The sequence below is a fragment of the Corapipo altera genome, unplaced genomic scaffold (genome assembly GCF_003945725.1).
Source record: "Corapipo altera isolate COAL_440 unplaced genomic scaffold, ASM394572v1 63, whole genome shotgun sequence".
NCBI classification, from domain to species: Eukaryota; Metazoa; Chordata; class Aves; order Passeriformes; family Pipridae; genus Corapipo; species Corapipo altera.
Genome location: NW_020884928.1, coordinates 2027165 through 2054107, shown reverse-complemented (window position 1 = coordinate 2054107; position 26943 = coordinate 2027165). Strand labels below are relative to the sequence as shown.

The 26943-nt window shown below is 39.5% G+C and overlaps 1 protein-coding gene across 1 annotated transcript in view; it reads right to left on the bottom strand.

The window, feature by feature from the left end:
* DNAJC1 (DnaJ heat shock protein family (Hsp40) member C1) overlaps positions 1–21712 on the bottom strand; it is a 108731-nt gene extending 87019 nt beyond the window's left edge. Inside the window, exon 1 of the mRNA XM_027658804.1 lies at positions 21451–21712. Within this exon, the coding sequence (XP_027514605.1) occupies positions 21451–21615 (165 nt within the window). The 5' untranslated portion in view covers positions 21616–21712. The remainder of the gene's footprint in view (positions 1–21450) is intronic.
* Positions 21713–26943: the final 5231 nt, after the last annotated feature.

Sequence of the window (26943 nt, the reverse complement as noted above, 5' to 3'; positions counted from 1 at the left end):
CCAATATTGTTTTAAACACTAAAATTCCAACTCTGCAAGTTTCCAGGAATCCTAGGACTCGAGCATGTATTTACATGGGAGTCAAATACAACTAACTACTGCCTAAATACTGGTGGAATTATGCCCTCAAACTAACAGGCATGCTAAACTTTTATTCGATAATATTATAGATCTCCAACTGGACTCAAAATATCCCTGAGCTGAGAAATTACAGACAAAGATTTTGCTTTCTTTACCAAATGAGTCTCCAGGTATCTTTAACTGAGTCTGAAATTTAGGTGAATACCGATAAAGAACACACAAACAAAAAACTTACTGCTCACTACATTAATAAATTACATCACAATGAAATTTGAATTCTGAAAGGCTCTCATGGCAGAGTAAAACAAAAACATAAAGAGTTAATTCTGTGAGCAATTTTAAGCTCCTCACATTTATTCTGCTCCCACTAAACACTACAACTAATCACTACACAGTTTTCTGTGATCAGTTTTATCAGGTTTTTTCCTATTATCATAATCATAATAAAGTAAACTAAAATTGTTTAGAAAATCTCCCCGCAGAAGGGAAACTTCTGATTATTCTCTACAGTAATTCAGTACTTTTAATTAGTGAATCTCCTCTATCACTATTAGGAACCAAAATGAACTCCCCAACAGTCTTCAGTTCTGGTAGGGCATTTTTATTTAAAAATGACAAAGTAAAGTACTGCATACAGACAGGGAATTAATTCTTTGTTCAAAATACACATCAGTAGTGAATACAGGAATATGCAAGGACATTAACTTCATACATTGGTTCCTAATTTGTGCAATTTTATGCCTGTTCTAAGAACTGACTTGTTCCTTCTACCAAACAGGAAGTAACCGTTTGAGATTTGCTCAGCAGTCAAGGATAAATAAAAATGCCATCAACTTTTTTTTTTTAATGCCATCAAAGAACCTCAAAGTTTTAATGATAAAGTTAATATAAAGATATAACTAAGAGACAGTTTCAGGGCAAAAATTATCCCAAGTGTTAGCACAGTAAAAGAAATAAGCCGAAGGATTTTTAAAAGATCAATATGAATTTACTGACTTTCACAGAGATGAAACCCAGAAATTGAAACCTTTACCAATCTGCATCTCTTTACCAGATAAGGAGAAATAAAAGTAACACATTGCTTCTAGGGAATTGCTACTACTGCACTGATTAATATAGAAACTATTTAGTATGAACTAGTTACCCTTCAGGAAGCATGAGTTGCATTATACTCACAGCCTGTTTTTCCCCCTTTTATAAAATGTGATTTCTTGCACACAAGATTTAACAATTGTATGCCGTCATAAAACATACACCCCTGAATGAATAAATTGCCCATCAGCTAGATAAGTTTATCTCTAGGGTGAAAAAACTCAAACAAACAAACCAGATTTTTTTAGTTACATTTGCTAAAATTCTTGACAACCACCTAGAAGAATAAAATTTATTTTGCACAAATATATGTATTCTTCCCATATCTGACTTTTGGCAATTATGCTGTTCATCCCAGCAAGCAAAACACAGCAGGATTAACACTACCTTCCTAAGTCAAATTGATTTCAAGTTCCAAATGCTGTGACAATTTTCTTTGTACCTTTCAAATTTCAGATTCCCCTAAACTGAACAGAAGCAGCTGGAAAAGCTTGCACTACCTTTATCTTAAAATTGTATTGCACCACAGTAGCTAAGATTTTCCACTGACAATAAATGCAGCCAACCCATGTAATGAAGTAAAATTTCATTGTTTTCTAACAAATCTTACTGAAAACAGCACTGAGAAGAAACCCATTTCAATCCCGTTTTATGCCCCAGGATGAACCAATGCCATAGATGAAATGCTACAGTCTCACAAGGGCATTTCCAGCAAATGAGTCTCCACTGGCTAAAACGATCATTCTAAACACTGCACTATTTTCAACTCCATTTTCTAACCTTTTCTTTCTACCAACAGACAGAATTTGTGTTAGGTACTTATTTGGTAAGGTAAACTTGAATTTTGCCCAATAAGTATGCTCTGGCTGCTGTTACATTAAACCAGCACAGCAACCCATCAATTAGGCTAAGAGATGCCAGCTAAGACTAGAAATAATGTGCTTAAATGCTTTTTAAAAATAAGAGTGCTTTTTAAAAGTAAGAATGGCATCTGAAACTAAAGTAAATATTTGATAACTCTGGCAAATTTTCACTTATTTTCAACTGTGAGTTTATATAGTACTGCCTATTATAGAACTAGAACAATGCTGACTAACATATTCGATAATTATGCAAACTTATAATTTGCTTTTTGACATTTTCTTTAATTAGTAACAGGCTGTACATTCAAAAAACAAACCAAGTTCTTTATTTAGTATCCAATCTAAAATATAACTGCAAGTATTAGCTATGTGTATTTTAACAAACAAGTTCAATCAAGTTGCTTGCTATCATCTGCATGGATGTTTTTGATACTCATTCAAAATCACTTACATGTCAAAGACACTGCATGAAATTGAAACCTTTGCTAATGCCAAGGTTTGACCCAGGATCCAAAATAAATCTGCATGTACAGACCCTTGTACCTACACAAAGCACCAATTACTTCAAATAAGGTTTTGTCTATGCACTGGAGTCCACCCATGTGGAGCCAATTACTATAGCAGGGCCATTATATGGTTCATTTCCCCATACCAGCTTGGCAAGAGGTGTACATGGGTGTAGGAAGTGCAAAAGAACCTTCACTAATAAAATGCTTCAAACACACATCCGTGCACTGTAATATTTAATGTTACAACAAACACTGCTTCACTGGCACTAAACCATGCAAACCAGTAAATATTGCAGGGAGGTTTCCAACTGAACAGTATTTTTCAAGGTTTTTTGCGGTCACCAGTAAAATCCAACTATCTTTTTTTTAAAAAGCTTGAATAATTATGCAGATCTTTAACCTACATCGCACATTTCTAACAATACCTGAGAATTCCTAAGAATGTTGAGAGGTTGCAGGATTTGAACAGGTGTGAGAAAAATGTCAGAATTGCATGCTCTTCGAGTAGTATGTTTATATTAGCAGAAGCACTGATATTACTTATTGATTATGTCTGGTATCATTCCAGGTCTAAATGGGAAAGTTGTTGTTTGAAATAATTATTATAAATAGGAGCAAACCACTTGAGTATAAAAATCTCTCCCCCATTGGAAGTACTGAAGCTCCATCTAGAGGCTTTTCTTCCTCTACTGTCATTTGTGGTATATGTAATATCACCTAGAAATGTGAACAATATTAAATGTCAGAGGCTTCCTTTGTACCTCCTCTTTTGTTATTCATGATGGGTTCTTGCCCTGAACCTTTGCCTGGCAACACTAGCTCCTTCACTGCCATCAAGTGGTAAGAAACCAAAACTGAACTTAAAAATGTAAAATCTCAATAATCAGATTAAATGATCAGTACAGTAGGGAGATAACTAAAATTACTGAATACTGAAAGTCTTTGTGGTTCTTTCCACTGAAGTTCTGGTATATCTACTCCAGAGCACTACAGTGCTTCACACGAGAAATTCAGCAATCGTTTTAAGTCTCTTTCTGTAAGGTTCATTTTTACTTCAAACTGCACAGAATAAAATTCTACATCCATAATCCCCAACATTATATTTTTTAAAAAAAGGCCTCACAATTACAGGATTTTTAAGCAATAGTATACGTAATGCTTAACACTTTAAAAATATTTAATTTGGCAATTAGGAGGAATTCCATAACATAATTAGAAGGAACAGCACAAACATCTCCTTAGACTTAGTGTTGCCTATTGGCAGCATCTCAAAAGAAAGGGCGAAACAGCAGCCCATCTCTTTGCAGTGTGTAATGCAGCAAGTATGCAGCTATGTCAGTCTCTCCCTTTGTGCTCCACAGCTGTAATCAACTGTGGACATTTGTTATGTCGGGAGAAGTCTTAATGCTCTACAATCACAAGTGACCTACTGGGAAACAAGCTCACAACACACCAAAAAACTGGGAGGGTTTGACTAAATCAAATAAATAGGAAAAAGAACTAACAAAGTAGTAGCAGAATGAAGCCAGGCTGCGAGACCTGGATTGTTTCCATTTCAACCCCTCAGTGACTTATGGTCCTACTATTCCCATGGCTGCCCATAACTCCCACATATAGTGTTTTGACTTACAGAAATCCCACAAGGTCTCCGCCATGACCAGGAATACCACTAAAATAAACCTCCTGGAGCACACAGTGAAACTGCACTAACTGCTTCTATCTGCTCTTCCATCCACACGGACTTATTTCACTATGCTTTCTTTTCAGCAGTTATTCCAATGCAGTATTCTGTGCATGGCAGAAGATAAAGTACAAAGACTTCTTGGTGTTGTCCTGTTATTCAGAACAGTGACCAGCACAGGCAATGGAACTTAAGAATTCAACTTCTGTTACGAAAATTTAAAAACAGAAAAAGGAGTAGTTATCAGATTAAAATTAACAGGAAAAAAACAGTTTCTATAGCAGAGATGCTTGTCATTACTTCATCGGTAAAGAACTACTGAACAATTTCTATCAAATCCTGAGTCTACCAGTCCAAGATTGAATCTGTGCTGTGTAAGTACCGGGTGGCCACTTACCTACTTCTGAGCAGAGTCAGCTCTCTGCTGAAAAGCAGGGTCACACAAAGCAGTCTGCTAAAACTTTGCCATTGGAAAAGCAACCTCCAGACAGCCAAACTTTCCAGCTGGAAGAGGTGAGTTTGAAAGATCTGAGTTCTGCATTGCTTGTCCCTGGAACCCAGCCTGCTCATCCAAAGACTCTTCGTTTATAGACCAGCAATTTTCAAACACAGTTGTGAATAATCCTTCTTCAAAATAACAATTGATACAACACCTACATATTGAAACTGAGACCATATCAAGTATTTATTTGAGAATGACTTAAAAAAGCCACAAATAATAAAAATATATACTATGAAACTTCAGACAATTATTTCTTCTGCAATTTTGGGAAAGGAAGGACTGGACTGATACTGACAGGCAGAAGCAAAAATGGATTTTCAGAAATGACATGAGTAAGAAGAGACCAAAAACTAAACAGAAATTGGTGAACTAGCAAAGACAAAAACAAACAAACAAAAAAGCAGCACCAACAACTAAAGCGTGTGAGGATTGAAAAAAAATTGGCAGGATTAAAAAAAGGGAACATACAGGGGGATTGTAACATGCAGCCTAAAGCCACATGCAGCTTTAATATCAAGGCAACGTTAGGTGCCTGTTGCTTGGCAATTCATCTCCAGGTCCAACTGAAAAGCCAGAACCAATTTTAGACAGTCATTTTAGTTACAGAAAGCACAGGGATTAGACAAAGAGGGTGTTCCTGAAGTAATTGAAATGTAAGTTAACCAGGGTGCATGCAACCACTTCAGCTCCTGAGCTGAAAGAAAGGACTGAATTTATGATGAGCAGTGAAAGCCACAGTAAAATTTGATGGCAGCAGGAATACATTTAAAAACAAACAAACCAACCACACAATAAAGAGAAAAGATGACCTCTAAGATTAAGAGTGACAAACAGAAGACATTAGAGATTTAAAAAAAAAAGACCACCTTAGTTTTTCCTTCCAAACATAACAGCATGTAGTTCTGATTGCAGATCTCTCAGAAGGATGTATCGAATATACTGATAAGAAAAAGTAACCAGAGAAAGGGTGCTTTAAAAGTTACAGATAAACCCGTATCATATCCCTGATTGACAATTCCAGTTAATAAGAGGACAAAAAAAAAGAAGAGGAATCAGAAGACAAAATACAGTATATACTCAAACAGAACAGAGAGGATTGGCAGCTCATTCATTCTTTCAGCCTCTGAAAATTAGAGCAGAAAAAACAAAACCAAAAAACCTCACCAGCACAAAAGCCATGGAAGGTGTCATCAATGAAAAGAGAATAATTATTAGCTCCAGAACTGCATTGCAGAAGGTTCCTAAGACGTACTTACAAAGCTGTAACACTACTGAAGCACAGCAGTTCTCAGCTGTGACCACCAGGGACCTTGGCCACTGCGCTCATTACAGAAACGCACTCGGGGCTGTCTGGGTGAAAAACAAAGCTTCAAGCAAAGAGCAAGAAACCATTTACGTAACTGCCTCATTCTCCATCATTATTCTAGGACTGACAGTTTGAAGAAAGGGATTTCCTTTGGGGGGAGGGAATCACCATGATGCCCAGTAAGCCAATGGCAGTGGAAATGGTAAACCTGTTGCCAAATATTAATCTAGAAAATTAAGCCATGGCAGGCAGGTCTAAACAGATCTGCTAGGAATTTTAGAGAGAAATTAAGAGACTGTAAAAAAAAAAATCAGTATAGATCACTCATTTTGAATATTCATTTGCATCATTTCTGAGTAAAGAAAATAATAAAGCACAGCTAAAACAAAATATGCAGGAAGTCTACAGGAAGCATCAGCTTCCTTTTTGGGGCCACAGGTGTTTATTCTAGTAGTAGTTGGAAGGAAACCTGCTTTGCTCTCCTTTGTCAAGATGGGACTACCACTGGGACTCCAGAAGGAAGGCTGTGGCATAGAAACTGAGGATCAACTCATCGGAAACACTGTCAGGACCAGGCTTTGTGAGAAAATAGGGTAGGCAGTTCAATCTACACAGAAATCAAAGGACAGCATAATAAGCAAGATGCAACTTAAAATGTCATCAAAAGATCCGCAATGAATCTTTTGAAGACAGGTTCCTTTCCTTGGGCTACATTAGAAACTGTAGTGTGTTTTCCAGATTACTGATAATTGAAACTAAACACAATTTTAGAACATTCATATCAGGGCACATGCAATAATTCTTGCTAAAATCCCCAATTCAATATTTACCTTAAAAATTTAATACAGAAGACCTCAACCTTGCTAGGCAATCAGCAAAAGTGCCCACAAGAAACTTGCCTGGAGTTATCTGCTATTCCAAGCACATGCTGGATCACCAGATTCTTCTGCTCTCCTTCCTCTTGCTAGTGTGACTCAACAAAGTGCTATCATCCCACACAGCGTATCTCTTGACTAAGCGATAGATTTTACACTACTGTAACTGATCTAGAGTATTTTTTCACCTCTTGCGATGACGTTTTTCCTTAATCAAGTCATTACAAGCCACCCCCTCGAGAAAACAAGTCCTGTTTTCAAGGTGCCTACTGCCAGTGTGTGAATCTGCTACTATTGACCCACAGTAGATCCCAGAGCACAAGCACTCAGCTGAGAGTCAGAGCAGCATTTTCTAGACTGAACAATTATCTCAAATACTCTTAGTATAGCCTAGCAAAGAAATAAGTAACTTGTGATTAATTTAGTTACACTAAAAAAAAAATCATCAAGACACAAAATAACAAAAATCCCCCACAAAAGCAAAACCACAATAAAACAAACACACATACAAAAAACCCCAAAAACAAAACCAAAAAATCACCAACTAACAAAACAACAACACCCCCCCAACAGTAAATGGGGGGAGGGAAGGGATCTGTTAATTCACACTTTTCACAACAGACTGGATTTTTTTCATATTTTGATTGTTCAGATACTCTAAGAATAATATCCTTCAGGGAGTCTTTAATTTTTTCTTTTGACCATCACTTCAGGATTTATACCATCTCATTTTAAGTGGCATAGTGGTTTCACCATATGTGAGACATATGGAGACACCATAACAGGACAGAAGACCAGATTTTTACCATGGGAGTATAATTGCTATTTTCCAGCTTTGCCAATTTATACCAGATACCACCGTTTTAGGCATTCTTACCTTCACTCCTAAATCCATTAATAGATACTTTTTGGAGGGGGGACTGATATTTTTTTGTGTGCTTGACTTTTCTTCTATCCACCCACTCCTTGCCAGTGGAGAGTTCAAAAGGCACCTCTATTTGATCAAATTATCCTTTAAGAACAATCAAAGTAATCATCTCACCAACTTGTCCTGTGAATCTGACACTTAGGTGCAGAATGGCAATGACTATGATATATGCACTCCTTTCAGGCTCGCAGCCAAACACAGTCTGAGACTCCACAAGCAAGCCTTGTGTAAGCCAGGGGGGCGGGTGTTGGGCTCTATGATAACAGCAAGTTCTACAGTTGCAGCTGGAATGGGAAATAGTTTGTATATTTGTCTTGGCTGAATTGCAAAATATTGAATACCTGATCAAGATACAATTCTATCTTGACGGAGAAATCAATTTTTGAAAGCAACCTAGCCCAGTACTGTCTTTCCTGGCCATAGTATCAATCCGCTCACGTCTAACCAGCTGTCATGTAAGGCTCTCATATCTCATGACAGCAGACAGGATAACCAATACCCTGATAATAATGGGATACCGTTAATTCAGTGACACTGTCTTCGAGTTAATCTCCAAGAGAGCAGAGAAGCTACGGGAATGCATCTTACATATTCCAGAAGTGAAGAAACTCACATTTTACAGCCTTCTGCTTCCTTTAGGTCAGAAATTTAAGAAGATACCATGCCCCTATTAACAGTTGTCGAAATACCAGTCAGGTTTTCTCTTGAAAAAAATATTTTTTGTGTTAAAAATCTGAACTTTGAGGAAGTCAAACACACGGAAGACAAATGAAATTATGCCTTAGAAAGAAAGTACAGATATCCATATTCAATATTAAACAGTGTTTATATTCACAAATACATTTAGAAGAGAAGCCAACATTCTGCAATGAAAAATGGCAATCTATGTAAGGGTTCTTTTTAAACAGAAGGCATCCCAATTTACTTTTTAGACTTCAGATACTACAAAATTAATGCAAACAAATGTTTCGTACTGAAAACTTTTAAACATCATGATGTTAAATAGGAAGTGTAGTATCAAGATTTAAGTTCTTTATTGTTGGAGTATGATTTTTACTTCAGGTACATTTCTCTCCAACTCTATTCTGTTTTGTCGGACAATGTAGTATGACCTAAACATTTTGGATTTAAACACAGTCTACTCAAACATACATCTTTGGAGACTGACAGAATTAAACACTATGGTTTTACCCAAAAATCAAGATGAAGGTAAGGCATAGGTGATAAAAATCAGCTGCAAACTACATGATGTTCAGCTGCAATATACTGCAATTTGCCATGACAGATTGGAGCTTTTAAGGGATGATCCCAGGTCCAATTGTTAAAGGAGCCCAGAACAGGAAATATTTATCACTAATACCTCTCCTATGAAATTGTCCATCTGAACTCTGCACCCAACACACTGTACCTGTAAAGTTAGACTTCCTAGAAAACACAGTCTGATTTTGTCTTTTATTACCCCACACTTTTTTTCTAGCTACTGTTTCTTTGTGTTCTGAAACTTATCAGACATGAAGATGTTAGCAAAGAGCACAGCCTGCCCTAAATCCACATCTTGATAGTCAAGGCACATGCACAGCATGGGAGCAACGTAGGATTAGATACAGGGTTCAATTACTTTAGATAGTACCTAGAAGCATGAGTTTATCGTGTCTCTGAACAATAAACAGATCAACTTTATTTAGAAGAAAAAGAAAATTACAGTTCTTTCTTGTAAAAACTACAGTACTAAATAAAGTAGTGTACGAAATAAAGAACTGTACTAAAACCTTGAAATTCAATACATTTCATTCAATGCAACTTTTAGCTTTAATATATCCAATTAAAGTTCCTGTATTTTGAACAAGTTCTCTGCTGAAAAATTTATCTCAGCGAGTTTCTACCTTTTTAAAATTTCTCGAAGTGAAGGTATTTCATAAAACCCTGTCATGTTTCTCCTCACAATGTCAGCATTCCATAGAAAACACAAAAATTGAAGTTTTCACTGTGATTTATATAATTGGAATAATGCAATACCAAAATTTTGCTTAAACCAGTAGGAATGAGCAAAGACATAGTTTGTATGTGGTACCATCAAAATTAGAATAACTGGAGTAAAATAATCTCGTTGTTTCCAAAACAAGACACTTGAGTACATCACAGTAAGAACCCTGCTGCAGAATTAATAAGTCCAGAGAATTACTATGATACAAAGGAACAACTCTGCTTGAGTCTTAACTCAAGTAGTAATACGTATCAAAGCACTCCATCTTACCTTCTGAAAACTCCTGTCCAAAACAGTGTTAAGGCCAGTCACTAAAGCTAAGTGACCAGAAGCAGATGATTTATTCCTGAACTCCCTCCAGATATCTCAGTTTAAGGCATGAGTTCCTATGAAAATGTGCTTAATCATTCATGCATAGCAGTTAATCAAACAGGAAAACTGTGTAAGAGCAGCTATTCTTCCCTCTCATGGTCAGCAACTACAAGAGCAATGTGACAGATTTTTGTGCCAATTCCATTAGAACTCATTGAACACAGCTAAAAAAACATGTTGACTACTTCTTTCCAACATGTAGGACTTTTGTATTTGTCCAAGCAAACTAGATTGGCAATTTATTTGATTTTCAAAACCCTTTTATTTCTTTAAATTTCTTTAACGAGGATGCTACAGACTGCTTGATGATGAAACTATGAAAAGCTTCATTCAGGAACAAAGCTATAGCCACACAATTTAATAATTTATTTAATGAATCTTCCCCGTTGGAGATGTTCATGACATTCCCACACCAACACATTCTTTGCATTAGACAGGCCAAGAGAAGCTAATTCAGCTTGAAATAAATATACAGACATACCAAAGAGACAAATTAGATGTTAAGAAGTCACCAGGATCATGGCTTTCACCTGAGACTGCAGAATGAAATTTAAATACAAAGCTGCAGACTTGCAGGTGAGGAAAGTAACCCAAAAAACTGCCACCAGGGACCTGGCAGCCTGCCACACACACATTAGGGAAAAAAACCCAACCCAAACAGAAATGATCCTGGGAATTACAGACCAGAAAGTCTGTCATCCACCCTTACTAAAGGCAGCAGGTGCTATAAAAATAAAGTCACTGCAGACAGAGATAAATGAGGTCTATTGGAAAAAACGTTGCATAACTCCTGAAAAGAGAAAACCTGCCTCATCAACCCAGGCACTGGAGTGCATCAGCAAGGATAGAGAGAGGAGGTCCAGCAGACACAGTACAGTCCAATTTTGAAAAAGCTTTTGACAAGGTTCCACACGAAAGGCTATCACAGAGACTAACTTGCCACAAGATGGGATGAAAGAGTCTCATAAATGGGAACTCTGTACTATGTAACTGAGAATGAATGTAAGACAGCTATACCTAATATTTAAATATGGTACATAACTTACGTACAGAAGAGGTCCATTCTTTCACCACTGTAAGCTGCAAGAAACAACTGATTGGCTGATCCTCTCAATCTGTATTTTAACCATTGTTGAAATACTATTATCAGAGACAATCCAATGTTCAAATTCATTATTTTGTTTTGAATGTTGCTGCATTAGCTTGTAGTGCTGAAAAGCTACTGAAGCAGAAATAGAAGAATATTCAGTAGAACAGAAACTACAAGCCACACAGGTTACAAACTGACAGAAGAAATACCTTTTATTCAATAGACAGGTAGACTCAGGCTGGAAAAGAAGTTTATTTCAAATTTTCAAGCAACTGAAAGGAATGCTTGAATTGAATAAGATTATTAATAATTCTTAATAGGAAATGGGAAGAGACTATCATATAGGACGAAATTTTACAGACTTTCTTCTATTGTAACATTGTAGCAGCCCCTGTTAAGACACAACATCGAGTACAGCAATTAATGACTGTAAATTGTCAAAAAGTTAACTGACATACAGCTCTTCTACCCTCCCGTGACAGTATTCATATCCCACAGAAGAACACTACAGGAATCACTATGAAATGGTGATTAATAGTATAAAAGCTATCCTAAATCAGTTTGAAATTTAATAAAACATTGATCAATCAGACTAAAAAAATAATTTGCAATATTTTCAGGGATAAGTAAAAACAATTACTGCCCCTTAAGGGAGAAGCTATTCATCCCAAATAATGCTGTTTCACAGCTTTCTTGTGTCCTCACCAGCACTGAATGCTTCCTTTAAAAAACGAAAGTACTTTAGTGTTGAAGTCAGCAGATTTCAGAATTACAGCCCACGTGGCAAGACTCCTCTAGTTCTTCCTCTAGTTCTTTTCAGTCAGAAAAAGATTGCAGAGTGACTTTCTTTCAACAGCTCCTATGCATCTTCTGGTTTTCTCCATAAGTTTTCCATATTAACACAAAGAAGGAAGAATTTCAGATCTATCAGAGAATGCTTATGAATTTTCTTCACTTCTCATCTGACATCAAGAACAGTTGGCAAGGCCTGCAAACCAGGTCGTTTAAGAAATCTGCACTGCAGCAATCCCTCATCTGAGAGCCCAGCAACACACAATCCTGCTTTTAACTGTGTTATCATTTGCACAGCTGTAACACACACCATGGGTACAACACACTGCCACATACATAAAACTGTTTACAAATCGCTTTTATACAGAGCTAGTAACATCCAAACAAAGTCAACAGATGAACAAACAATACACAAAAGAAACCCAGAAACCCCAAATCTGCTCATAATTTAGGGAAAACCTAAAATTTTAGACTGCGGGGAAGAAATAAAAAATGAGAGAAGCAAACTTCTAATCTGCACAGCATCTAGCTAAGCAAAAGCCCAAACACTGCCAGCAAATCAAAAGCAAAACTGCAGGTTTTCACACGTTGTGCGAATTTTATTAGCCCACTAGGATGCTGTGGAAAACCAAAACATTTTAGATATTAAAATGAATAAAAGGAGGAAATTAATGTGTATCAGACCCATTCTTAGAGATGAAAAAACCTTTGTTATCACTTCTACTCTCATTCTTACTGGCTCAGCTGCTCAACAGCACCACAGGCTCTTTGTTACCATCTCTGCTGAGAACATCAGAAGGACCAACCCAACTAAGGAACATTTTATAAGCTGAATTTTAATTTTATTTCTCAATTTTTATCACATACTTAAAGTTAAAATAGCACCATAGATAGCTGCAAACATCTCCTTAAAAGCTACAGTTTTCTCTAGATCTGATCAGAAAGCCACGTTAATCCTAATTGCAAAATTACTCTAGATGGAGCATAAAAGGTTTCTCATTGGACAGAATGAAATTAAGGCTGCCTCTAAGGTTTTCCCTTAGACAACTTTACAGACAAACATCTGACCGCAATCCGCAGCAATCAAGTAGCAAAAGGCCACCAGGAAGTTGTTTACAAAACTCCACATTAGATCAATTATGTCACTGTTTCAGATACCAACACAGGCACACGCAGGACAACTTCAACAAAGGAACAAGCCTAAGACACACAGGTTTGTGCAAGCACTAGAGGCCACCAGCAGAGGTTACCTACCCTTCCTCACCAAGAAACAGGTCACTCCCAGGTCTAGCACAGAACTTCTGGGGGGGAAAAATAGCCCGCTTTTTATTTCTGCAATTTGAAAATCAAGCTATTATGGATACATCCTTAAAGCATTAGTGAAGAAAGAAGTATAAAGAGAAAGAGCTAAAACATTATTGCTGCTGCAGATAGAAAAACAAAAAACCACACAGTCAAGATCACTTGTCCTTTTCACTGCACTTTGCATACTATTAGTTCCCTTGAGTTCCCAAATATAGTAGTTTCCTATCGCTGTATGTCCTTTGACACAGCAAGAAAGAGTATAACCTGAAATAAATCAGGAAAGTGTTATATGAATGAATTGTCGGGGAAAGTTAAGAGTGAATGTCATTAAAACTACTTAAATTGGTAGATTCTGAAACACTTTTGTGTCTTTAAGAAAGAAGACAACAATGACAGCAAGAAAAAACCCTGCATTTTCTTGGACAATTTCCAAGCAGAAATTTAATAGGCAACAATACAAAAAAAAAAAAAACATTTTTATGGGAAATGCAAGCTTTACATGTCTAGATGTTTCAATCATTTTTACATGCAACACAAACATCAGAACAGAATACATTATCTGTCAGCAGTTTACCTGGAAGTTCAAAACCAAAACACACAAAACTCCACATTCTGCACCATCCTCAGTTACAGACTGAGCAGTTATCATTCCTGCCTCTCTATGGCACACAATTGAATTAAATTGTGAGCAATTAAACTACTCCACAGTTTGGAACAACTTTGTTTGATAGGATCCAAGTGAATAATTGCAATGATGGCTTCACACAATTTTAACAATTTGCATTTTTTAGGAAAAGCAGAGTTTCCAGAACTGTTGGAAATCTCAGTTTCATGTATAACTTTCAAGTAACAGACTCAAATGGGAGGTTTTAAACCCTGAAGGGATGCAGAATTGTGTTGCAATAGCACACTGAGAAAAAACACACAATTACTTTTAGGGAATGAACTGAGATTACAGCTAAAGCCACTAGAAACAAACCTGAATTTTCTAATGTTATTTTTGTTTGAACTGGTACAATGGACTGTCCTAGTTAGAACAGCTGGGACCAGTTCATCACTGTATGGCTATAACCCAAAACTGTGTATTCTATAGCCTTCCATGGCATTTCCCAGAAACTGTTATCAATAGACCATTTACACCCTCAGGCTATAAACTGGGTGTTAAGAGGCCTGTGAGATAGGAGGGTGCCCCCTGTCCTCACCCATTGTGGAACTCCCTGCCCTGAGAGAGGTACTGAGCATTCCTGCCTGAACTGGAGGATGTATAATCTTGGAGTTTTGGGACTTTTTAACCACTTGTGGGATCCAGAGGAAGACTGCAGACCACCACTCTCAACCAGACTGCAATCACCACTCTCACCAACAGGTTTTTCCCCTCTCCTTTTACTTTGGACTCAGGGGGCCCAAAGAACACCACTCTGTTCATGCCCCAGGGTGCTGGGTTATACATTTGGGTTTTGTGGGTTAAAACCAATTGTTTGTCTGTTTAATTGTACTTATTGTATTATTTTATTAAATTGTTATTCTGATTTACAATCTCTCTTTTGAGTTGGGTTCAGTTCCCCTGCCGGTTTACCTTTAAACCAGCACATGGACTATTACTGCCTCAATGTTGACAGTACATTTGTGGGCTTAAAAGAAATGCAGTTTTAGGAATTACAAAGATCCCTCACTGTCCAAATAAAGGTCTGCTACTACTTTCACCTAGTGGTGTATTAAATAAGTTAATTCTTTTTGAAAGTTTGGAGCAAGAAAATTGAAACATATTTCATCTTTCCAATTGAGAACTCTGATCTTGCAATTGACAGTGCATTAAAATCCAATGCCTTCCAAATTAGATCTCCTTAACATATATTTTGAACAAGATGCAGAAAGCAATTTTGCAACAGGCTGAGACCACTAGACATGATGTTCAATCACCACCAAAACAACTTTGCTCCCTCAAAAATTAGTAACTGAGACACAAAGCTGCTTCATGGCTCCATGTCATTTCACAGCACAAGACTTTTGAAGGTCACAGTGAATATCCTATTTGTCATGCAAGATAAACTAATCTTACAAAACAAAGCAAGAATAGCCTACAGCTTGTAGGTCTGACACAATCATCTGAAGAAGTGATGTCATAACTACATGTCTGCGAAACTCTGTCTTGCCAGATCAAATACTTCCAAAGCTTGGAAGACTGAAGCACTATCACCCAAACATTTGCAGATGATGCACACTCCATGATTTTAGTAACACTGCACCCACATACATTAACCTTAAAAAGCAGCAGGGAGGAGAACAGTCTGAAGTGTTAGAAGAGCAACCAAAATGTGTCTGTGGAGTGTGATCCAGCTTGTCACCGGAAAGAACAAACAAACTGCTGAGTTTCTGGGCTATCCCTTCTTATTTTCCCTTCCTTGCCGTACTTATAAGTGCACCTTGCTTGCCAGGGAAGACAGAACTGTATGGGTACAGGAAGACTGTTCTTGATAAAGCTCTCCCTCATATGCTTCTTCTCACTTGAGGGGACTACTTTGTGTACTCAAAGTTCCCCAGAAGAAAAATAGTTTTATCTAGAGTTTTTTCTGGGCAGTAACCCATTCAAAGCCAGAACTACAGAAGTGCCACATGACACAACACTAAGAACTTCAGAGATTGCCATTCTTTATGAAAAACAGGCAACCAAATCTATGTCCAAGAAGTTTACTTACATATCATACGAATTGACAACTTTGGAACTGCAGTGATATATGTCATGCCATCAATCAATGCACTTGCATAAAACAGACTATGGAAATCCTATTACCAAGAATTTTCTTCAGCCTCTAGTAATGCTTCATAATACCATAAAAGCCACACCATTTGTTGTGATGTTCATTCGTGGTAAGGTTCTTACAGGGCAATGGCAAGAGGTAAAATTCTATGTCACCCATTTACAATAAACTAGTCTTCTTAGTGCATTTATCTCATTTTTTTTCAGTGCAGACCAGGAGTGCACGTACAAAGCAAACTTCATCATTGATATACTGTCTGTATATCATGAAACAGTCCTAGAGTGGATGAACAAGATCCCTTTTGGGATAGAACAGACCTGTAAAATATGAAACCAGGAGCACAAACACTGTGCTTCAACACAAACGGGCACTGAGTCCATGCATCCAGCCTGGAATTAGTTCAACAACAACAACAACAAAATCTCTGTAATGCAAACAGTATAGACACCAATTCCTCAGCACCAAACATTGCATTCTACAGACACAACCCTGTCAGATCCTGCTACTTGACACAGTAGCTCCTCTGTTCCAGCATTCCTGAAAGAAGTCTATTAGCCCAATACATCCACCTCATCTAGAGAGGTTGTGGCTTCCCACAGCCAAAGAAATCCAACTGCTTGGTTTTCTTGCCTTGCACTTTCTTGGAGTTGCTAACACAGACACGCCTCAGAGGCTGTCAGACCAAAATCAGGTTTTGTACACAAAGTTATGACTTCGTGCTGCAGCATCATCTAACAATTGCATCCTCTTGCAATGACAAGGATATAACACTTAGTTAACACTAAAGCCACACAAACAGATTAGAGCCTGCTTCAAAACAAATATCGTGCCACAAGGAAGGTATAAGCCAATACTGAGGAAAATATCCCTCTCAACATTTTTCAGGGGTTATATGTTTATTCACAGTGTTGGCCAGCAAGTCCCACTCATGTTAATTCTCCCTCAGGAATCTGAGGTGCCAGGGTCTCTTTTGCTGCCTCAGAGGTACTCAGGGACACTTTCTCTGTTTGGTTCCATACACTGCACAGACCTAGCAGAACTTTCAATATCCATTCCCTTATCTGATTACCAGTGGAAGCCAAAGCCTTATTCAGACATTCCTTGGTCCTAATTGACACATGACACACTGCTCCATGCAGGTCAACTCCAGTCACACAGCTCATGCATTTTAACACATCTTCACCAACAACATTTCCTAATAATTTCTTGATTGGATCCCCTGTATCCAAGAACTGTATCACAAAGTTTCAAAAGACATTCAGATGCCTGTAGTGCCTTCCTTGCTGCAAGCACAAAAGATTGGAGGAGCAGGTCATTCCCCTGAAGTCATATTAACAAGTTATTATAATCAAAAGCATATTTTGGGAAGGAGATCCACAGATTCAACTGATACCAAGTTGATTCATCCAGAGAGTATCATATTTATGAAGGTATCAGCTACTGAAAGCTGTAAAAGATGATAAAATTAACTTGACCAGTTTCTTTGTCCACTATACAAGATGGTAGCTCCTCAGATCTTCCTAGAATTTTTCTAAGAAGTTGACATCAGATTTGTATGTTCACATTGTCAGGTAACAGGGTCATCATATTACTGAGTCTGCGTAGCCTCTGGTTTAATTGTGCTGCTTTAACTGAGTTTTTAGATGAACACTATTTGGTCCTGATCCCCTTGTCAATTTGAAATGGGCTATATTGAAGTGATTACTGAAATGATTATTACATCTGACCTGTCAAGAGTTTATGATTCTATTTTCTTCAGTAACCACCTGAAGAAAAGCATAGGGAAATGTAACCTTTTTCTCAAGCCAAAGGTTATCTTATCTTCCCATTCTGCTAGGTCAAACTTCTTGAGAACAGCAATGCTTTAAATGAGCCATTTAATTTAATCACATCATCAACTTAAGAACCAGCAAAAAAAGGGAAGGTAGAGCAATTCCCACCTCATTCAGAACAGCAATAGTAACAACATAACAATGCAACACTTTTTCTTATGCTATGTTACTATTAGGCCAGATAAAAAAACCAAATGGATAGATTGTGCCCTTGTACAAAAATCAGATATTTCTTAATCTAGGTGCTCAGAGCTAACACTTGGGCGTTGGACAAGATGGGCCCTTTCAACCTCGACCATTCTGTGAGCATTTGTAGATTCCTCAGCCAACTCCTCCAAGGCACCACTACAGTCAGTTATTTAACAGCCAAGACAGTCACAATCTTACTCTTCCTCTGTCATTCCACATTCACAATCACAGCAAAAATCGCTTCCATTACATCATCATCTATCTCTGCCATTGATCTCAGAAAACACTGCAGCAGCTCCAGCCTAACACCCCAGCAGAGCTGGATGAGTTACTTGACAATGCCAGGAAGCTTTCATAAGGCCCTTGAAATGACAAAACACAAACCCCATACTGTTGCAGCCATAGAGCAGAAATGAAACCAAAAATCATCATTTCTCTCCAATCTGAGTGAAAAATCCATCAGACAGAGGCTTCATCAAAGCAAGCTTGAGAGCTACAGGACTTCCCACGATGCCTCCTGCACTTTGTGAGTTCAGGTCAATGTCAGCTTCTGACATTGCGGATGAGTTCAACAAGCAGACAGTGCCACAACTCTCCCATCAAAACCTAAGCTGCTTTAATGCCTTAAGGAAGCATTGAGTCATTCCCTGTATTTTTTCCAAAACACGAGATGACACATTTAGAAAAAATCTGGCAGCCCTGTGCCTGCTAACAAACACAGTTGAGCATCCGTGTTTCAGACGTAGAAGTTACATCCTGCATAAAGGAGAAGCACTCCCTTCCCCCAGAAGTACGTGAAGGAAGAAGGAATTATGAGGACATGATACAAGGGAATGAAATAGGAACAGGTGGGGGATGGGACAAGCAAGCTTTAATGAATGGAAGATAATTAAACAGTCCAAAGGCATGGCCACAAAGGCCATTGTCACACACGCTGTCTCTCTTGTACTAAAATGCCAAGAAAACAACCTAAGCACAGAGAATGAAATCACTGGCACCAGAACTACAAAAAGTGCATTCTAGTCAAAAGCATTCCAGCCGAAACAATAATGGCACACAAAACAACCAGTAAGCTCTATTAAACCATAATATTAACAAATAGCAGAAAATCTGAAGAAACATGCAAACAGCACATTGAAACATTATGGTAAAAGGCCCATAACTGTATGGTTAAGACACGTAAGGCAGGATAGAGCACTCCTGAGATTTGGGCACTTCCCTCAACCCCATCACAAGACCAGTTACCCTTCTCATGGTAACTCAAACAGCTGCAGCTGCCTAGAGAGTCACTGCAAATCAAAATCCCAGGATTTTGTTGGAAGTTTCAGGTATAGCTGGAGAAGCAAGCAGCAGGAACAAGGACACAGAGTGAAAGAACCTCTGTGCCTATATAGCATCTTCCAATGCTTACAAATTCCTGTTGAAGCTCAGCTTCAACACTGTGTCCTGCATTAAAGGACTCACAGGTCTATTCCACTGCATGTGCAAAGCATCCCACGTTACATACACTTCCAGGCTATAATGACATTATGAGTGACTACTGTACACTTTTAACAAACAAAGCTTTATTTCATTTATGTTGAACTTCCACCACCTTTTTTCTTGCTTGCACTTTACAAGTCCTATAAGTTCTCCTTTATGATTAGAAGTGTGAACTAGCAGAATATTTGCTTGCTAAAATTAATATATTTTGCTAAACACACAACATAAGGTACAGATTTGGCCCTAGAAAACAGGATTGTGGAAGATGTTAACAAAGAGTTGCATACCAGATCTGAACATCACTAACTGGAACACATAAAAGTTTTGGGTCCCTCCATTATCTAACACTAAAATTGTCTTTGAGAAATTAACACCTAGATTTTTACGCTTGTGAAAATGAAACTTGGGTAGCAGTGTTTGCTGTGCTACATATATATATGATGGTATATACAGTATTCCATAGTATTTAACACTGGTGCTTAAGAAGGAGTAAAGGAAAGAAAGAGATGAAACCAAGTCAGGATCCCTCAACTATCATTAACAACCACAGCCAGTAGTTTCCAAAACCAGACCCTTAGATATTGCAGACACCTTCCCTCTCTCTATAGACACGGCCCTAATGAAAAGCACCTGAAAATACAGCCATTATTCTCAAAAACTACAAGAACTACATTAGAATAAACTTCAAGGTTGTCAGGGAAGGAATTTGAATAGAAAGATCACTCACCAGAATGTAGCACTGAAGAGAATGTACTAGGCGTACAGAATGTACTAGGAGACAATGAAAAGATGTCTTTTGGGGACTCTGGGTGAAGTAACAGATTATAGAAAATGGTATATTTCATTACTGAGGAGAGGAACACTGACTGGAATAAAGAGTAAAAAAAATTAAGATGCAGGAGAAAATATTAAGTAAGGTCACACAATGAGACCTTCTAGAGAAAAGGAAAGGCATCATGCAGGAGCCAGGACAAGTGATACAAGTAAAACATGTCAAGTGTCAGCAAAACCAGCAAGTGCACCTAAAATATACACAAGAACCACGGGATAAAAGTGTTTCTAACAGGAGTTCCTATCTTGACTACACTGACATGAAAATTCACTGAAGGTGTGTAATAAATAGTTTAAGATAATCTTAGGTGTTACTTATCAAAGAGAGGTGAAAGCCATGCACAATAACCAAAATACACGGCAAGTAAATAAATGTAACAATCTACAAGCCACTACCATAGCAAAGGATCACAATCTACCACATGGCACCCGTGAGAGAAAACATGAGCCACACCACCTGGCAATGCACAATCTGAAGAAGATAAGAAACCAGCAGCTATACAGAATGAGGGAAAAGTGAAAAACAGCCATACTGACAATATGTATGGGAAGTGGAAGAAGCCCAGAAGCTAATTCTGTCTGTCTGTAGATGCATTTATAGAAAAAGAGATACATTCAGAAGAGCAACAGGCAGTAGAACACACAAAGGTACAGCTGGAGGGGGAGCGCTGATTTATGGTGGGGCCAGAAGGATAAGAAACAGAGCAGTACCTGAAAGAGAGCAGAGCCCCCGCGGTGGGAGGGAAGAGACCGGGAAGCGACAGAAGCGCTGCCCCGTGCCTCGGGAGCCGGGGCTGGAGGCCCTGGGCAGGGTGCGGGTGACAGCGCCAGGCGAGCAGGCGAGGGGCCGGCGGCGCACCCGGGGCTCAGGGGGAGCCGGGCAGCCGTGCCGGGGATCGCGGCGGCGGTGACGGGCGGGAGCCGCGGAACGGGCCGGGGCAGGGGGCGGCGGGGGGCGGGCTCGGTCCCTCGCTCACCTGCTGAACCCCCAGAAAGTCGTAGAAGTTCCGCGGCACCTCTTCCACCAGGTCGAAGAGCTCCAGGTCGCCGCTGTCCCAGGCGCGGGCGCGAGGCGCCAGCAGCGCCAGCAGCGCCAGGAGCGGCAGCAGCCGCGGGCGCGGTGCGGGCCGCGCGCGGGCCATGATGCCGCCGGCGGTGTCGGCACCGGAGCGGTGCCGGAGCGGGGACTTGCCCGGGACGCTGCGCGCAGGCCGCGCTCGCCGCGGCAGCCGCTCCGCACTGAGGGGACCCGCCAGGCCCGGCCCGGCCCCGGCAGCGGCGGCTCCGCGGGGGGGGGGAGGGGGGCTCCCCTCGCAGCCAATCGCCGCCTCCGCCGGCCGTGACGTCACGCAGCCCGGCAACCGCCGGCGCTCGCGCAGTGGAGGGGCCGCGGGGGGAGGGGGAAGGGCGCGCCGGGCACGAGCCCTGTGCGCGCGGACGCCCCGCCCTGCCGGCCCTTCCCCCCCCCGCGCTCTTCCCGGCGGGAGAGCCTGTGGGGAATGTCGGGAGAGCCGGGAGGGATCGGGACAGACGAGCTAGGCCCGGCCCGGTGCCCGCTGCGGGCGGAGAGCGCCGGGCGCCGAGTGGCGCCCGTGGAAGCCCGGTGCCCGTGGTGCTGCGGGGACCCCGCGCTCCAAATCGCGTCTCGATTTTCGGTCCTTTATTATAAACTCTCGAGGTGTGGATTTGATTATTGTAACCTGTTCTACCCTAAAATCGCTCCAGCGTATTGTCGGTATCAACACGATTTTTCAGCTGGCTTTCCCCAGACCTTTCGTTCTTTCCTCGCTTAAATTAATATGAAATGTTTCACGTTGAACGTTAGATGAGAAATTAGATGGGAACTTACTGGATGAACAATACAAATTATCAGCATTTTCTCTGGCACAGTAAGACTCCTTGGCACACCCCATCTGTTTTGTCTCTCTCTTAGCTAGGCCTGGTTAGTAACTCACTGTGGGAATCTTCTAAGAAAAGATGGATTCACTCATCCCAAAAATATCCATGAACTAAATCGAGTTCAGAAAGTAGTTTTTGCAATTAAAAAAAAAAATCTCAAATGCCAATCTTTTCTGTGCCTGAATTCACCTAAGAGGAGCTGGGCACCATTTACAGAATCACTGTACAGTAGAGCACTGCCTTGGATACTCCATGGGAATAGCAAGATGTGGCTTTGAAATACACTGATTAATTCAGAGTAAGGACTTGAACCAACATAACCATTATCAATTTTCCAACTCATAAAGTATAGAGTAGTCTTAGATATTCTCTTCTATTGAAACTGTTCCCTTTTGTATAAACTATTTAAATATTAATTAGATTGATATTTAAACTCATGTTTCCATATCCCATATGCATGCCCACTGGGCTTTTAGGATCACAATTTTGCCTCCGGCTCTGCTTTCTGAAAAGACACCTAAACCCATTTGCCAGGAAATATAATTTAGCCAACAGTGTCTTATGTAGACCCCTTTTAATTCACCCTTCTTAAAAAGGAGCACCTAACTGTTAATTCTGATCATCTTAAAAAATGTTCCTCCCACTTGATCATAAGGGCAAAAAAATAATCCTTTTCTAGAGAATGACAAAGTACAGAGAAAGTCATGGCCTAGTTAATTTATCATCTGCTTTGTTTGGCTGTAGTAAGTGAACCCGCTATAGATCAGTTTCTTCCCACATCCTTATTTTCTTAACATGTTCTGTTTTGCACACCAGTATCCAGAGCATAAATTTGTTGACTGGTATATTTACATTCCCTTGCATTCAAGCCTCAGGCTTTATTGCAGAAAAATACCAGCTTTGGATTCAAACAGTTACCTACTCATTAGATTGTAGAACAAAGTTTAAAGATGCAAAGTACCCTCAGAAACCCTCAGGGCATATGAAGAGTTCAATAAAGTAGTGGTATTTTTAAACCAGGTGAAAGAATTTTTAAAATGTGAGATTAACCCTAACTTCATTCCCCTTAATAAATGTTTCCAAATTCTCCTTTCCTTCTGACTAATTCTGTATTTTCCATATCTACTTCCCCTTGCCTCATTATCTTATAAGCCACCTTAGTTAAGCTAATCTAATGCAATGATCAACCTTGAAGAGAAGCATTTGTTACCTTGATCTTATTTTTCACCATTTGGAATTTGTTATGGAAAATGACCCCTTTCAAAATCCACCTCTGCCTGCTCTTGCTGAAACTGTTCAAATAGCCTTCAAAAAACCTGATAAAAGCAGGGCACCTATTCCATTCCACTGAGACTAGGAACAACTGTCCACCAATTGCAGGTAGCTTGTGGCATCAACCCTTCTGAGAACACAGCAGATTATAGCCATTTTGAAAGAAATTCCTCTGAATTCTTCAAATAAATTACAGTTTCTTTCAGTCAAGAGGAATGTGAATTTAGAAAGAATAATAGGAGAAAAAAATGCAGTAATGATAACAGGATTATGATTATTTAAAACACATATTTAAGATATTTCTTACATTTAAGAATTTAAGCATAGTTAAATTATCCCAACTGGTTTTAACAAGGGGAGAAATTTAAATACTTATTTTTATTCCATTCCTTAAATCATTAGAACAGAAGGCCTAATACTGCATGGAACAATTCTAAAAAGGATTTTTTAAAATTTCTAGACTATGAGATTAGTTTAAATGTTTCCATTAAATTTGTTCTGTACTCCAAGCATAAATACTGAAATTTGTGAAGAAAATGCTAAAAATGCTATTAAAAAGCTGTAAGCACCACCATAATAATGACATATTATTATCTTCTCATTCTTCTGTTTTCTTCTTCATGATGGTGAGTCATTAGAGTCCTTCCCCCTTCTCCAATACTTCAATTAATCCAAGTTACACTAGGCTTCCCCAACATAAAATAGTTAAATTATAAGTCAGTTCTCTCTCCTGGCTTCAGAGAAAGACTTAAAATATAAAACAAACATAATCAAATTCAGCAGTGCTTGGCTTTGCTATGAGCCTGCAACAATACACATGAGAAATTCCCAGTGACAAGTGCAATGGCTGGTGAATTGGGTGACCAGTGAGGACAACTTCAATCTCAGTACTTGGCACAAAGGTAGAGGGGGAGGTAGAGGATTACACATGGCTTTTTCATCACTGTCTAAAACTACTCCTGTTGGGAGGTATTAGTATTTTTTTTTCCTGTGGCTCAAACATGACATTTAAATGGCTACAGGATCAGAGAAATCCTGTGTGTAGTCTCTGCAGCTGGGACAGCTCCTTTAATTTAAGAATATGAAGAACTATGAAGGCAAGGATGGCATTTTCTTTCTGTGCCCCAAGTTCGTGTGCACACGCAGGCAGGTGTCACTGAAATCAGGTCCACTTGGCCACGCAGCCCTGCTTTACAAACCGTAAGGGAAAGAAGCATATACAGAAATAATTTGTTTAAATAAATCTCTGTTCTGACGCTAATTGACAGTAGCACCCAAAGCCTGAGGCATGAACCAGTTATTATTAGCGTTTTTAACAGCACTGAAAGACCAACATGCTTCATAAGCCCAGCAGGATTCACACGATCATATTCTGAATAGCTAAACAGCCTGTGATTTCGGTGTCTCAAATGAATAGCAGACGTCTAGGGGAAAGAGCTTATTAAGGGACTACCCCTTTTCTTCCGAAAGATAAAGCCTTATCTCCAGCAATTCAAGAGCCTGACTGCTCTGCAGTCTATTCCAGTTTTCTATTCCGGCAGTTTAGTTTAGGTGCTCGGCATGGGTTTGTACAGTAACAGTAGTTCTCTCTCCTAACAAAGCTGGCTTAAGAGTTTCCTTCGCCCTCCCCCCAGCCCAGGCGTTCGTTCCCACCTCTGAGCCACTGTTCTCTGCCTCCTCAGCTGCGCTAATTCGACTCTTTGTGGGCCACATTATAAATCAAATGACTGAAATGATCCAGGTTGGGGGTTTTTTGTTTTCTTTTTTTCTTCCCCCCCTCCTTTTTTTTTTTTAAGGCTACTTGCGCGCAATTGTGCACACGCACAGAAAAACTCAGATGTGTTTCACGGAGCCAAGTTACATCACAACCCACAAACAGCTGCACTCGCGCAGTCCAGGGGACAGCGAACCCCGATGAGGGAGCAAGAACAAGAGGGCAGAGCAGGCAGGAAACTGGCCGATTTAAACTGGCTTTCCCACTGGAAAAAAAAAAAACCCTTTGTATAGCTACACCCGCAGAGCTGAAGGAAAGCTGTTTCCCAAGCAGTGCGGAGGGAGGAATTGTTTCACAGCTGGCAGGAACGTTTGAAGACTCGCACCGGAAGAGAAGGTTCTCCTGCCAAAGCGGCGAGGAAGCAGTAACCTTGCTCCGAGGAGTCCTGTAGTGCTCCATCTCGATAGGCAAGTGGTCTGGTTATTGCCGTTTTAAGGGATTTTTTCTAAAGTCAGATCATCTTGCAAATGCAGTTTAGCGTTTAGCCACGCAAACAGACGAGTGGAGTGGAGATCGGGGGAAGGTAACATCCAGCGTGGCAATGGGAAAAGAAGGGGGGCAGGACCGCTTTATAGCAACCCTGCCCACTGGAAGATTTGTAAGGAATATGCCGTTTGTGTAGATCAGCTCTTACCTTAGGCCAGACATAAGTCAAAGTAATGTGAAAGAGATGTGGAAATGGAAAAAGAAGCAAAAGCAACAGAACTAAAAACAGAAAGCTATTACAGTCCATCAGACATGAAAGAATATTATTTAGGAAATAGCTCATTCATGCCTGGTCTGGCCAGCTCAGTCGTCTCCTTTAGCTACATTATTCCTTTTTGTTCCCCGGTTTTTTCATGTTACGTTGTTAGTGCCAAAACCCAGACAATCCCTGCCTGCTGAGCATGCCATACCCTTGATGCTGTTTTCCAAACTGTAAAAACTACCTGAAGCCACATTACTATCATACAAGATGGCTCGCAGACTGTAGCATAGGAAAAGAGGGTTCATTTTAAGAATATCAGCCATATCCTACTAGTATAAAGCTAGCATATGAAAGCCCTAATAAATGGTCTTTTTCCAGCATAAATGTATAATGTTTTGCTACATGGCATGACAATAGACTGTCATTAAATTTCAATATGTGAAGAACATCAACATGGGGAAGCACTGTCTTAGGCAGACATTTTGGAGGCACGAGAATTGAAAGACAAAACAAAATCAGTGATTAGAAGGCTTATGCCATCTTTTTAAACAACATATTCTCAACACCTTTCAAAATAATCTGTGGTTTAAATTGCAAGTGGATGATTTCCAATGTCAGTTTTGTTATTACTATTCCAAGAATGACATCCTGGTAGTCTGTTCACATATGAAGCATACCCAAGCTGAAGACCTCTAAACAACTTTTAGAAATATGTACAGCTCTTTTAAAATTTTCAGCCAGGGAATGTTGCTGTTCAGATGACTATAATTCCCATAGGCCATTTCCAGTAAGAACACTGGAAATCAGGGATTCTCAAGACTACACTACATTCTCAAC